Genomic DNA, 15,639 nt, shown 5'->3' with positions numbered 1-15,639 from the left:
AGATTTTATTTCGTTCGCCCTTGTAAGCAACGAAAGAAATCAAATGCCCCATTGCAGTTATCAGTCAAGTCAGAAGGGAACTGAGCAATTGAAATCCAGGGTACACCCTAGTCTACAAGCACGGATCCTAATTTGACACTTTATCAACAAATCATTGTGCCTTGAGAGAAGCCTAGCCCAGCTACCTACTAGGCATTGTGGCGTGCGCCTGTAATCCAGCTAACAGTGGAAGTTACAAACTGATTCAGCCGAGGACGCAGGCTCAAAACTGAGTCACGTCTTTCGGATGGTGACGTTTAAAGGTCGGTCCCCAGACGTAAATAATCATATCTGATTGACACACGTCTGTAAAAATAAATCACACACACACACACACACACACACATGGTTTTGTCAATATAGGTCAGGAGCAGCTACAGTACATGGCCTATGGTAGTCTTATAGTGCAGACTCACTTTTACGACTGACCAGGGTTTGTGCCTGCAGACTAGGTACACCCATACAATCTTTAACAACGGTGTACTACATTATTTTGCCATAATCTCTAGGTGTCCGTGAGAGATTGAATACAAAACATTGAACAATATTCTTGCATTTAGCATATTGCCTTTCCTTTGAACGTGGTCATGAATTGGGAGGCGGTTAAATAAAGGCATACGTGTAAGAGCTTCATGTTATCGGCGGAATTGATACATACAAATATATGTGATGGTATCATAAAATATTCATACATGATAGATTTACATATTGAATGTCGAATGTCGAAAAAAATGTCAAAAAATAGCCCTTCACTTTCACAGGAGACACGCGATCAGTTTTATGACTTATTCTTGCCATGCACGTGGGGAGGTAAATTACAGGTAAACTTTGACATAAACAAAATTACAAGAAATTGTGCACTTAAACAAACTGACAAATAAATGTCCATATTTCACACATTGTCAGAAAACATGATTACGACCTCTTAATTATTAATGTCTCTTATGAATTAAAATGTTATCTTTAAAAGAAGAAATGTACCATATTTTTCTTTTCACATCATTAAACCAATACATTACTGAACCCTTGGTTTGCTTTCTGCGCCCCTCTGCACAATCGCTTGTTTGTCAGATGTGCAATTTTGCACAACTATCCACATTCGTTCTGGGTCTGCTCCATGACAACCAGTTCAACAACGATATAGATTAATCTTGCACTGGACACAGTTAAATAATCTATAGCGCGATAGCTCAATCGGTAGAGCAGTGGTCTCGTAATCCGTTGACCCGGGTTCGAAACCATGGCGATGCGCTAGTGCCCTTTGGTAAGGCATTAATCCTCATTACCAGGTCCCTCGGAGAGGACCTAAAGCCGTCGGCTGCCTGGTTGCTTACTTACAAGCATTTATGCTTCTTAGCAGTCAGGTAAAATAACCACCACCATTCATTCATTCATCCCTTGATAAATCCACTGGGGCACAGGGAGATTATTTGTGTGGCATATTATATTAAAAGTAATTACCCTCAGCCCATATAATGCATGGCCGTTCATGGTACGATGGCATAAATTCTCGAGATCGTTTCATTTCCACGCTCTGTTTTGCCTTGGTCATACACTAAAGGCTATATCTCTGATAAGAACAATGTTTTAATTAAACCTACATAAAGAACAGGAAAGGTACCTACAAGGTATTTCCACCGGTAGGACAAAGTCATCTTTTCGGTATTCATCCATTTTTGCCTCGTTGCCATGCCAACTGTCTCTGTAATACAGAGACAATATTTCTGTTTGCAATTCGTTCTTTGCAAGGACTAGTAATTTCGTGAATTCCTGCCGGTAGTGATTACGATCTTTGCAATTTTCTTATTCATCTATTTATTTCCTTTTTACTTATTCCCTTTTTACTCATTCATTTATTTATTAATTTGTTTATGTTTTTATTACAAAATCCCAAACAGAAACAAGATTGGTTACTTTGGGGCCGTGTCAAACGTTGAAAATACATTCATTTGCATTACTGGCATGGTAACATAAATATGACGATGGTAATACGCGTAGTTAAAGAGAAGGGAAATTGAATTAAAATAATAGCAGTAGAAAAAAATGTGTCCTCATTCATAACAGTTTAACATCTCAATCATGGAAGTAATGATAATTTGAATGTGTCGTTCTATAAAATCAAGAAAACCTCACCCCACAGAATAATTGGTAAGTATTCTGAACAGTGAGATGTATTCTTGCCCTTCAGAGTAAATACTCTTTAAGAAAGTGTACAAAAGATTAAAATGAAGATATTCTTGGCATGATGTAGTGCTTTTTAGCATGACACGGGCGCAGCCATTTTCTTGAAAATATGACGTACCCCCGCCCCCCCCCCCCACTCCGAGAACGGACGGACCCCATGCGTGTTGCCAAAATGTCCTTTTCGTAACAAAAGAAAAAGGTCGACCCGTATTGATTTTACACACCGGACTTATGCTGAAAGGGGGGGGGGTGCTGAAAAAGGCTCGTATACAAAAGAAAAAGGTCGAGCCGTATTGACTTTACACACCGGACTTTTGCTGAAAAGGGGGGGGGGGGTCGGTTGGAACACGCATATGCGTACCCTAAATAACACTGAGTGGGGGAGGGGGGGGCGGGGACGTACCACGTAAAGTTGTACATGTATCATGCACCATGCTTTAGTTTAGTTGGAAAGACCTTTTTTTTTTGGGGGGGGGGTAATATATTACAGGGGAAAATTGCAAATCATTTATTTAAAAATACTAATATATAGCAGTTTACAAATCTATTTCATTCATTCAAAACCTTTAATCCAGAAGAGCACCAACTGATTTATGCAATTTGCGTCCTGGCAATTAAAATTCAAAGGATAATAGCAGGTGAATGAAATACTTCATCAACTGGGAAGGAGGAATTCATACATTTGAGTACATTAACTTGATAAACGACTTCGCATAGTACATCACGTTATTAAGAATATGACGATGCCCATGTCAGGCTGATCAACTGTACATAATTCTTGCTTTATGCCTCTCTCATACAATTTGGTGGGGATTCTTGTAGATTAATGTGCCAGAGTACAATCAATCTCTCTGGGTGAAGTTTCCTTTACAGGTGGGAAATTGCAGAGACATACTGCAATCGGAAAGAAAGAGGAAATGAGTACGAGGAAGCGCACCAAAATAGATAATTGAGGACTTAATAAAATTAAGAAGAAATAAGTATATTTAGAAATTGCACAATAATTACAGAACAATATACAAGAACTAAAGGCCACATGTTTCTGAACACACACATCCCAAATACATAGTTCTATGATATGCATACATTATTAAACTACAATGATTAAAGGACATACATGCACTGCCCTAAACAAACTGCTTTATATGTTATACCATAATCGTGTTGCTTACATTACTAACTGTAATGAGTGCGAGGAAGCGCACCAAAATAGATAATTGAGGACTTCATAAAATATAGAAGAATAATTACAGAACAATATACAAGAACTAAAGGTCATAATTATGTTTCTGAACACACACATCCCAAATACATAGTTCTATGATATGCATTGATTATTAAACTACACACATGCACTACCTTAAACAAACTTCTTTATAATATACCATATTCATGTTGCTTACAATACTAACTGCAAACACGAAGTATAAAATCGCGTATCCCAGCCTGAACAAAGTATCAAGCTTATTATTATTGCTTGATCACAAAATGGCAAATATTCTTTGGGGTTATCTTTGTGCAACAAAGCACTGAGTTTACCATCATTGTACCCAACTCGAACACGGTTGGCCAAACTCTTCTAATCAATCGCAGTTGTTTCTGACCGTCTGATATGAAGAAAGAAAACCTTGCCAAGGGTATCTTTCAAGCATCAAATATCCGGTCGATTCCACCTTGACCGATATCTCTTTTTTTCAAGATATCATTTTTATCCTTTTGATTAATATCAGTTAGTCTACAAAAGTTTTGCCTTTCACCCAAATAAAAATGGGGGTTATTCTTTGTCCTTCAAATAAAATGTACTCAACGCCTGTTTTTAGCTAAATGATATCTTCATGGCAGAACGAAAATTAATTGTTAAGAATTCTAATTTCCTTTACAATTCAAAGACAAGACAAGATAAAAACATTATTGTTCATATTACCAAGAATGTTGTGATAATAACCTTTGTTTGTTAACGGTTTAGGCCCGTTCACACATAACCCTTAATGCGATTTGGATCACGTTTCGCGACCGTTCACACATGTCAGTTTAGTGCGAATTGGATCGCGATGCAAAGATTTTTTTTTTTTAGCGAACGTTCACACACAGGGAGAATTCTCGCTCAACGGCAAGAACTTTTGAACCGCGCATGCGTGAATCTCGACGAAGTATGCGCGCTTGGAATCCTGGGATTAAATAAATCGATTTTTCATCCTCAATACCATACACACACACACATCACCCGGCAAACTATCGCGATTATTCTGAAAAATCGCGATGCGAATCGCTATGATTAGTGAAATTATTCTGTCCACAAATTTTGTTCCGTATGTGTGAACGCCCCTGGTGTATGCCATAACAACCTCTCCAGCCTGGGCATTCAGAATGTTTCACTTCACATATATTTTATGTACAGCCCATCGGATTCTACTCTTCTCATCCTTTTTCCCTGTCAGAGACAAAACACATATTGCTCAAAGCTAATAGCTAACACGTTCCACTCCGGTATAGATTAATCTTGCACTGGAAAATAATGCTAAAAGGTTCAAATAAAAATATCGAGTTCATCACATTGTGACGTAACAATGAATTGTTAATGAGGGTGATATTGACTTGCTTTCCGAGGGAAACACACAGGTGGCTGGCTTTATGTCAATCATTGTAGATATAGGTCACTATAACAACAAGTGCGAACCTTAGCACACATACGCACACGCACACACACACGCACACACACACACACACACACACACACACATACACACGCACGCAGACTAACGCACATTAACGCCGAAACCCACACCCACTCATCGTACTTTCTCACTCATGCTTTCCCTCCCTCTTTCATTACGTTTTTATTTCGATCCAATTGTCGTCTTCCAGCTAAAGTTAAAGTAAGAAAAAATAAATTGTGGTTCTGTATATACGTCTTTCCCTATCCTATTCTATCACTCTTTCTCTTTCTCTCTCTCTCTCTATCTCTCTCTCTCTTTCTACCTCTCTCTCCCTCCTCTATCGCCCCTCTTTCTTTCATTCTTCCAGGATAAACATTTTAAATGACAAAATCTGCACTATCAAATATATCAACGTATTTCTGTCAAAAGATGAATGATAGATTTCAGGCACCAAAGTCCGGCTCGTACAAACACAAAATTTGACTTTACACACCGGACTTAGAGGGTGTATTCAAAAGGAGGGAACACGCATACGCATACCCTAAATAACACTGAGTGGGGGACGGATTAAAACAGCTCTTGGTTCTCGACGTTTCGATCAGTACGCGCTGATCGTCTGCAGGGGAAAGTTCAATTTGTTGTTATTACCCAAGGAAGCGTAGTTCGGCTCTTTTCCTGCACATTACTAGTATCCCCCCCCCCCCCCCGATATTATCGCAGGTGAATTGCCGTATGGTCTACAACCAGTACGTGTACGTCTACTACCCAGTTAGTCAATGGTCTACATCCAGCCCGTCTAATATCCATTTGGTCTAATAATCATTTCGCCTACTTTCATTTGGTCTAATGACCAGTCAGGCTAATTGCCATTTGGTCTAATTTCCATTTGGCCTATTAAATCTCCGATAAGTCTTCGACCCATTTGTTCCATTGTTGATTTAGTCTAAAAACCAGTAAGTGTACTTTCCACTTTGTCTCATGCCCATTTCGTCTACTATCCATGCATACACACTACGAAATAATTAAAGGTACAATTCTGCTACAATAGCAGCACCCTCTGCCAAATACGCGTCGGTGGATGCAACTCGGCACCCCAATTGCACCCTTATTTATTAGTGTGTGTCACTACATCAGGATGTAGTGAAGAAATGTGCATTTCTTATATAGTTTGAAGAGTCTTATTATGAGACTACCAGTGTCTTAATATGCCTACCAGCATATCTTGGGGGCTATTGTTTACTTTAAGATTATACTACTAGTCACAGAGACAGGAAGTTCTTTGTTCTTCTCCACCTATGTTCTGGGAGAAGCAAACCCCAGTCATTTTGAATGTCGAAGTGATGCAGTAAGGTCCGAGTTACATAACATTGCAGCAGAAAGTTTTTAGTTATTTTGTGGAACAAACTACAGGCCCAATTCGGTAAGAATACGATATCTATTTCTATATATGTTATTTGATATATACTAGAATGCTAGGATGTATCTTAATATAATCTCAGTTGAGTTTGGTAGAATTTTATAGGAGTTTCGTAAAGATGATGTTAGATGTTGTACCTAGCTTTTAGGAGTAGACAAAGAGATGAGTGTGTATAATGTATAGTGTAGAAAGCCGAGTTCTTTGTCTTTGTAAGCAGAAGTTACAGTACATTTTAGTGTTTCAAAGTAGCAAATATTCTGCTACTATGTAGATGATAACTTGTTTATTATATATAGTTCATGTCGAATTTAGAGCAAAACTAAGTGTTTAGGAAAGAAACAATTTTCTTTGTTAGTTATTTAGCACAGGAACTTAAGTGACGAACCGCATCTGAATGCGGCCCTGTTCACACTCATGTACGTTTGCTTGTGTGTACTGTTTAATAGTTTACTGCATAGTTTCAATGCAGGGTGTGTTCACATAGATATTTAATCCAGTTTAACTTTAATCTTGTGTCATATATTAATGTGTTGTAATCAGTATCTTTAATTTAGCTATAGGGTTTTATATGCTTACATGCTGAAACATTTATTCATTATTTGTTTGTTTGTTTATTATCATTACAGATTGTTATTTGAAGGTTTTACCGAAGATATGAAAGTGAAGTTACGAGTTGCTGAATAAAACAGAAGTTGGTTGGACTTTAGCAAATTGTTTCCAGTGTTAATTTTCATCGGTGTGCCTTGTGAATAACAACAGTTGGATTTATTGTTAGACGAAACTCCTTCATATAAAGATTTATGAAGGCAGCCACAATAACAATCGAAGTCTGTTATTCGAAGTCGAATAACAAGCGAAGTTCCACAATAACGAATGAAGTTCGAATGACAATCGAACATCAATTAAAAGACTTTCGCAGCAGTTTAATGAACTTGTAAGCAGACCTAGGTTTATAAAGGCCTGAAGTCATGCCTTTATCAGAGCCTGCATTGCGATGTGGAGCGACAACAGAGAGGACTTCCAGATCGAAGGCTAGGAGTCTAGCAGGTGTTAAGTTCACCAAGAGCGATGTGGAAGCAGGACAATGTGATGCAGTCATCACGAAGGCTACAAGTGTAGCAAGCTCACGGAAGTCTCGTGAGAGTGCGAGGTTGACAGAAGCCTTTCAAGCAGAACTAGCTGTCATGGACCACGAGGACAGGCTTGATGCTCTCAAGGCTGAGCGCGAGCATGCTGTGAGAGCAGTCCAGAAAGAGGAACGGAAGTTACAAAAAGTGAAGCTGAGAAAGGAGACGGCTGCTAGAATAGCGGAGTTGGAAGGAGATGAAGAGAGTGATGGCTCTGAAGCCGCCATCGAACATATTACCTTGCCAAAGGAACAGCCAGGAGATTCCGTCCACAGATTCTTCAAATCTCAGCAAGACGTGACAATTGGCACAGCAACTCCTCCTCTTGACGGCACCTCTAGCCAGACAGGGTTTGAAAAGATGGCAGAGTCGATGACTGATATGGCAAAGGCCATCATGCAACAGAATATGACGACACAGAGACTTGCTGTTGCTAGTCAACTTCCAAAGTTAGAGATACCTATATTCAGTGGCGATCCTTTACGGTACAGGCTTTGGAAAAATGCCTTTTCAAACTTGGTGGACTCCAAACCCCTCGACGGAGCTACCAAGCTGAGCTATTTGAATAGCTACGTAGCAGGAGAGCCAAGGAAGGTCGTAGAGCACTACATCCTGCTGGGCACAGACGAGGCATATTTCCAAGCCACAGAACTGTTACAAAAAAGATACGGCAGTGGCAGTATTATCAGTACAGCATTTTCGAAGAAGCTGAGCAGCTGGCCACGTATCTTCGACAAGGATCCTGGAGGACTCCGTCAATTCTCAGACTTTCTAGAGCAGGTGGTATCGGCTAAGTCAACAGAGTCATCCTTGGGGATATTGGACTATCCTCAAGAAAACATAAAGATGTTGAACAAACTGCCCCTACATCTAGAAAGGTCATGGCGGGACGAGGTAAATAAATGGCAGACAAGGGGTCTTGGGAACTACCCTCCATTTGAAGTCTTTGCCGAGTTTGTCAGCAGAGCCGCCAACAAGGCCAACATCCCTGAGCTAGAGGGTCTGCGAAGTGGTGAGGCACGACCAAGGCAGTACGAAGGTGACCGCAGCAATCGAAGTGGTGAGGCACGACCAAAGCGGTACGAAGGGGACCGCAGCAATCGCAACCAGCCGAGAGGGAAGACCTTTGCAACAAATGTATCTTCAAAGACAAACGTGGGAGAGTATTCCTCATGTCCGTACTGTGGGAGAGAGCATCATTTGGATGACTGTCACGAATTTACAAAGAAATTGTTACATGAAAGGAAGGGTTTCTTCTTTCAAAAGAACTTGTGTATGGGTTGCGGCGTTACTGACAGTCACCAGGTCAAGGACTGCACTCAGAGGAAGGTTTGCAAGGTCTGTGAAGGGCGCCACCTTGCCTGTCTGCATAGACCAAGGAATAACCAGAGAAGGCCACACGAGGAAGGCTCATCCAAGTGCACCAACGTATGCTCTCTTCCAGATCAAGATGGCCAGGAGCACTGCATGATCGTGCCAGTCTGGGTGAGATGCAAGGACGAGCCTTCCCGGGAGTTCCTCCATTACGCCATCCTAGATGATCAGAGTAATGTAGGCTTCGTTTCGGACGAACTGTGTGAACAGTTAGGAGTACAGGGAACTAGTACCACCCTCCGACTCACCACCATGCACGCAACGGCCAATGTCAAGAGCATGAAGGTGAACGGTTTGCAGGTGCTCGACTTCAATAGGGAGAATGAGATCGACCTACCCCCGTGCTTCTCTAGAGATTCTGTTCCTGCTAGCAGATCCCAGATCCCCAAGATTGAAGTCCTGAAGGAGTGGCCTCATCTTGAGCCAGTTGCTCATGAGTTGATGCCATACAACAGAAGCGTCAAGGTATCGCTCTTAATTGGAAATAACTGTTCCCGAGCCATCCGCCCTCGAGAGGTGATAGCAGGAGGAGAAGATGACCCGTATGCCATGAAGACAGCACTTGGATGGGGAGTAGTTGGCAAGGTATGCCAGACGTCAGTACAGGATGATGGAGTCCTGATCTGCAATAGGATATCTGCAATTGAGAGGCATCCAAAGTTTGCCTATGCGAGTAAGGCCAAGGAGATCCTGGACACTGAGAAAATCATACAGATTCTGGAACAGGACTTCAAGGACTCGGGTGCTAATGGTGAGCCTTACTCCGTGGAGGAGACGAGATTCATGGAGATCCTGGAGAGTGGTATCCGCAGACGTGACGACGGCCACTATGAGATGCCGCTACCTCTGAAGTCTGCAAAGCCAAATCTTCCCTTTAACAAGCCACTTGCTATGAAGAGATGGAAGCAGCTGTCTGGAAGGTTGCGGAAGAACCCCAAATTTTGCGAAGACTACAGAGCATTCATGGATGACGTCATCCAGAATTATGCAGAGAGAGTGCCAGCTGACCGTCTTCAGATACAGGATCGGGTTAATTACATTCCTCATACTGGCGTGTATCACCCTAGAAAGCCCAACAAGATCAGAGTGGTCTTTGATTGCTCTGCTACTTATCAAGGTGTGTCCCTTAATGACATGCTACTTCAAGGTCCAAACACCATGAACAGCCTCCTGGGAGTGCTTTGCAGGTTCTGTAAGGAAGCAGTAGCTGTAGCCGCTGATGTGAAAAGTATGTTCCATCAGTTCTACGCAGCAGCAGAAGACAGAGACCTGTTGAGATTCCTGTGGTGGGAAGATGGAAACCCCGAGAATGCTGTTGTGGAATACCGCATGAAGGTACACTTGTTTGGTGCAGCTAGTTCACCAGGAGTAGCTACGTTCGGTTTGAGAAGAGCTGCAGATGACGGAGAAGAAGAATATGGAGCGCCAGCAGCTAACTACATCAGGACAGATTTCTATGTTGATGACGGCTTGAGATCCGAGCCAGATGTTGCATCGGCGATCCAGCTTCTCAAGAACAGTCAGGCGATCTGTGCAAAAGCAGGTCTAACACTGCATAAGATTGTATCCAATGAAAGGGAAGTGCAAGAGAGTTTCACCAAGAAGGAAGGGCTTACGGACAAAAAGGAGCTTGGGTTAGCTCGAAGTCCATCGACTCTAGAACGAGTTCTCGGAGTCGTTTGGTGCATCAAGAATGACGTCTTCAACTTCAAGATAGAGCTCAAGGAACGGCCTTTCACCAGACGAGGAGTTCTCTCAACAGTGAGTTCATTCTACGATCCTTGTGGCTTCCTTAGCCCCGTTATGTTGAGAGGAAAGCAAATCCTGCAAGAGCTCTGCCGAAGCAAATTGGACTGGGACAGTCCAATACCAGAAGATCTCCGTCCACGCTGGGAAAGATGGCTGCAGGAGGTGCTTGAGTTGGAGAACCTCCAGATACCCAGATGTTACAAGCCACGTGATTTTGGTGAAGTCAAGGCAGTGGAGCTTCACCACTTTTCGGATGCAAGCCAAGAGGGATATGGACAGTGTTCCTACATCCGACTTGTCAACACCCAAGACAAGGTCCACTGCTCCTTTGTTATCGGGAAGTCCCGAGTAACCCCGCTGAAGCAGGTCAGCATACCAAGGCTCGAGCTAACTGCAGCTACAGTATCAGCCAGAATGAGTGGATTTCTGAACCAGGAGCTCAAGTATGACAGCTTCAAGGAATTCTTCTGGACTGACAGCAAAGTAGTCCTGGGTTACATACAGAATGAAGCCAGAAGATTCCATGTCTATGTAGCCAACAGGATTCAGATGATCCGAGACCTGACAGATCCTGATATGTGGCGCTACGTAGACACATCCGAGAATCCAGCAGACGACGCTTCAAGAGGATTGTCTGCTAAGCAGCTTACCCAAGACAGCCGTTGGCTGAGAGGACCAGAATTTCTCTGGACGGATGGTATATTTGAAGTCAACCCTACAAGGCCGCCCGTCCAGCTGGAAGAAAGCGATCCAGAGTTAAAGCGTGCTACTGCCCTTAAAACAGGAGCAAGAGATGAGAAGGAAAGTCACTTCGAAACTAGCCGTCTGGATAGCTTTTCCAACTGGCACAGGGCAAAGAAGGCAGTAGCCAGATGTATTCAACTCAAAGGCAAGCTGCAGAGCAAGGCTGTGAAAATCTCGAGCTCATCTCCAGATGCTGAAAGGCCGTCCTTCAAGGAGTCGCTTTCTCTAGGCGAACTTCAGAGTGCTGAAAGGGTGATCCTTAAAAGTGTACAAGCAGAACATTTCCTGGAGGAAATGCAGGCTCTGAGGAATCTGGAAGCTACAGGAGAGGTCACCGACAGACAAGCGACCAGGGCCAGGAATGCTGAACTCAAGAAGACGAGCTGTCTCTATAGACTTGATCCTTTTCTCGACGAATATGGAATTATCAGAGTTGGTGGCCGTATAGACAGGGCAAATATTTCCAGAGAGATCAGACACCCAATCATCCTGCCCCGAAAATGCCATGTCACCAGACTGCTGATCGATGATTGCCACAGTAGAGTCAATCACATGGGCCGTGGCTTAACCCACAACGAGCTTCGCCAAAGAGGTTACTGGGTGATAGGAGGTTCCTCTGCAGTTTCACAGTTCATCTCACAGTGTGTAACATGCAGAAAACTACGAGGGCCTCTCCTGCAGCAGAAGATGTCGGAGCTACCGAGGGAGAGAGTTGAACCTTCTGCCCCCTTTACCTACTGTGCAGTCGACTACTTCGGTCCATTCCTTTTAAAGGAAAAGAGAAGCGAGGTGAAGAGGTATGGTGTCCTTTTCACATGTATGTCTTCCAGAAGCATCCATCTTGAGACTGCGAACAGCCTTTCCAGCTCTTCCTTCATCAATGCCTTGAGGAGGTTCATGAATCGAAGAGGAACTGTTCGACAGCTCCGTTCAGATCAAGGCACAACATTCATTGGGGCCAGAAACGAGTTGAAACAAGCTCTACAAGAAATGGACCAGAAGCATGTGCAAGAATACCTTCTAGAGAATGGTGTTGAGTGGATACCATTCAAATTCAACGTTCCACATTCCTCGCACATGGGCGGTGTCTGGGAGAGGCAGATTCAGACGGTGAGAAGGGCCTTGGACACCTTACTTGCTAAGGCAGGCAGCCAGCTTGACGACGAATCTTTTCGAACTTTTATGACAGAGGCAGAATGTATCGTCAACTCTCGACCTCTCACCACCAATAACCTGAGTGACGCCGAAGCACCAGAACCTCTGTGCCCACTCCATCTTCTGACAATGAAGCCGAAAGTAATCTTACCACCACCTGGAAACTTCCAGGGCGAAGACAAGTACTCTAGAAAGTGGTGGCGACGTGTGCAGTATCTAGCCAATGAATTCTGGCTACGCTGGCGCCGAGAGTACCTCCAGCAGTTACAGCCCCGCCAGAAGTGGACGCGAACGCAGAGAGACTTGGCCATCGGCGATGTAGTCATCGCGAAGGAGACTGAAGATGTTCGCCTCCAGTGGCCTCTGGCAAGGGTAGCAGAAGTTTTTCCTAGTCAAGACGGACGCGTTAGAAAGGTAAAGCTCCTCATGGCTGATGGAGCTCTGGACAGTAATGGTAAACGTCTGAAGAAACCTTGTTACCTTGATAGACCCGTCCACAAACTCGTGTTACTACTGCCGGTAGAGTCTTAGGAATAATTAGTTCTGTTGTTAATAACAGAGATGTAAAACTAATCGTGACCTGTCTTTTTCTTTCCATTTCTCTTTCTTTCTCAATCACTTTCTCACTTTCTCATTCATTCCCTCTTTCTAGATTTCTACCTTTATCTGAGTTTCATGACTTTTTACATTTCTTGTTGTCTTATCTTATATTTGCAAACAAGTTTTGTCATTATCACGCAGAAGACAGTAGGGATTCCCCCTCAAGGAGCCTTTATCTTATTGTTGTATAATATGTTCCTGATGTCAGGAGTGTCTTCATTTAATGTGTTTACTAATTTACAATACATATGATTATGTATTCATGTGGTTATCAACGGAAGGGGTTGATTAAGTATACTTGATATACATCTAAGTTTAACTTTGTGTATTACACTAATCGGGATTGTTTATCAAGCAGTATTTGGAGCATTGTTGGGTAAAGTTGATTTCTTTTAATGTTCTCTTAATGTTCATGAATGTTACATGAAAGATCGTTAGAGGTTAATGTTGTTCCTTGGTAGTAATAGTAGTGCAGTATGTCTATCTATGTTGTAGCGTAGTCTTAAATTTGGATATTAACAGTTATTTTAGTAAATGTTACTAACATTTAAAGGAGCCATGTCACTACATCAGGATGTAGTGAAGAAATGTGCATTTCTTATATAGTTTGAAGAGTCTTATTATGAGACTACCAGTGTCTTAATATGCCTACCAGCATATCTTGGGGGCTATTGTTTACTTTAAGATTATACTACTAGTCACAGAGACAGGAAGTTCTTTGTTCTTCTCCACCTATGTTCTGGGAGAAGCAAACCCCAGTCATTCTGAATGTCGAAGTGATGCAGTAAGGTCCGAGTTACATAACATTGCAGCAGAAAGTTTTTAGTTATTTTGTGGAACAAACTACAGGCCCAATTCGGTAAGAATACGATATCTATTTCTATATATGTTATTTGATATATACTAGAATGCTAGGATGTATCTTAATATAATCTCAGTTGAGTTTGGTAGAATTTTATAGGAGTTTCGTAAAGATGATGTTAGATGTTGTACCTAGCTTTTAGGAGTAGACAAAGAGATGAGTGTGTATAATGTATAGTGTAGAAAGCCGAGTTCTTTGTCTTTGTAAGCAGAAGTTACAGTACATTTTAGTGTTTCAAAGTAGCAAATATTCTGCTACTATGTAGATGATAACTTGTTTATTATATATAGTTCATGTCGAATTTAGAGCAAAACTAAGTGTTTAGGAAAGAAACAATTTTCTTTGTTAGTTATTTAGCACAGGAACTTAAGTGACGAACCGCATCTGAATGCGGCCCTGTTCACACTCATGTACGTTTGCTTGTGTGTACTGTTTAATAGTTTACTGCATAGTTTCAATGCAGGGTGTGTTCACATAGATATTTAATCCAGTTTAACTTTAATCTTGTGTCATATATTAATGTGTTGTAATCAGTATCTTTAATTTAGCTATAGGGTTTTATATGCTTACATGCTGAAACATTTATTCATTATATGTTTGTTTGTTTATTATCATTACAGATTGTTATCTGAAGGTTTTACCGAAGATATGAAAGTGAAGTTACGAGTTGCTGAATAAAACAGAAGTTGGTTGGACTTTAGCAAATTGTTTCCAGTGTTAATTTTCATCGGTGTGCCTTGTGAATAACAACAGTTGGATTTATTGTTAGACGAAACTCCTTCATATAAAGATTTATGAAGGCAGCCACAGTGTGTATGGTCTAATAATCATAAAATAATAACACAATTTATAATGCGCACATAATCCTCCCCAAGGGATGCTCAAAGCGCCTAACAAGGTAAATATATTAAACATATGAGAAGTTACAGAGAACGAAAATAATGAAACGTGCAATGATTATAAGACGAACTAGGAATCAGAGCGACTGAAAATTAGACCAAGTGAGCGATAGACCGATCGAGTAGTAGACGGACTGGCCAAGTTGTAGTCCCAAAGGCTTTAAAGCCCATCAGTACTAGTGTAAAGGAGGGATTAGACCACACTGCAAAGTCACTGGACAGGTGGTTATCTCATCAACTCAGCTCTCAAATAACATAAGAAAAGAGGATCATGGGGGACCAATGGTCACCGATTATGTATTGTCTGTAATAAAGAGGGCGCAAGTAGCAAAGAGTAGTGCAGTGGGCCTTTAAACCTTTATCGCACACCGTTACTGTGTATCCAATGTTATTGTTACCTCTAACAGTCGATAGTTATCTATTGATTGTCTCGATCAATCATGGATACGTCACATTATTTGATTAGTAACAACATTTAAAATTGATGGCTTTGGAAAATGAGATGAATTACGAACATCGATTGACAAAAATTACATTTTATTCCTCATCATTATTCATGGGAAAATTTTGAAACTACAAGAAATAAACTCAATAAATAGATTCCTTTAAAGGGATCCGGTAACTTTGTCTCAGATTCTGAGACAAGATCCTGGATTTAGCTCATGCTGCAATGATAGTTATAAACCTTCAGGTCAGTCAGGAACCCCATGACTTCTACAAGCCAATCGCCTGTCTGATTATCAAGATATTTATGATTGGAAATCGAAACCAAATTTTGAGTTTGCCTAACGGTTTTCATAACACTACATGCTATTGGGGAAAGCGAATATGG

The 15,639-nt window shown here is 41.6% G+C and overlaps 1 protein-coding gene across 1 annotated transcript; it reads left to right on the top strand.

The window, feature by feature from the left end:
* Positions 1 to 7,265: 7,265 nt before the first annotated feature.
* LOC115925474 lies at positions 7,266 to 14,205 on the top strand. Its single transcript, XM_030989402.1, has 2 exons — positions 7,266 to 8,463; positions 8,512 to 14,205. Exons 1-2 carry the CDS (start codon positions 7,266 to 7,268, stop codon positions 12,975 to 12,977), a joined length of 5,664 nt encoding a protein of 1,887 aa, XP_030845262.1. The 3' UTR covers positions 12,978 to 14,205.
* Positions 14,206 to 15,639: the final 1,434 nt, after the last annotated feature.

This window comes from Strongylocentrotus purpuratus, unplaced genomic scaffold, assembly GCF_000002235.5.
Source record: "Strongylocentrotus purpuratus isolate Spur 01 unplaced genomic scaffold, Spur_5.0 spur5_scaffold_18, whole genome shotgun sequence".
NCBI lineage: Eukaryota > Metazoa > Echinodermata > Echinoidea > Camarodonta > Strongylocentrotidae > Strongylocentrotus > Strongylocentrotus purpuratus.
This window is presented reverse-complemented; position numbering and strand designations above follow the sequence as displayed.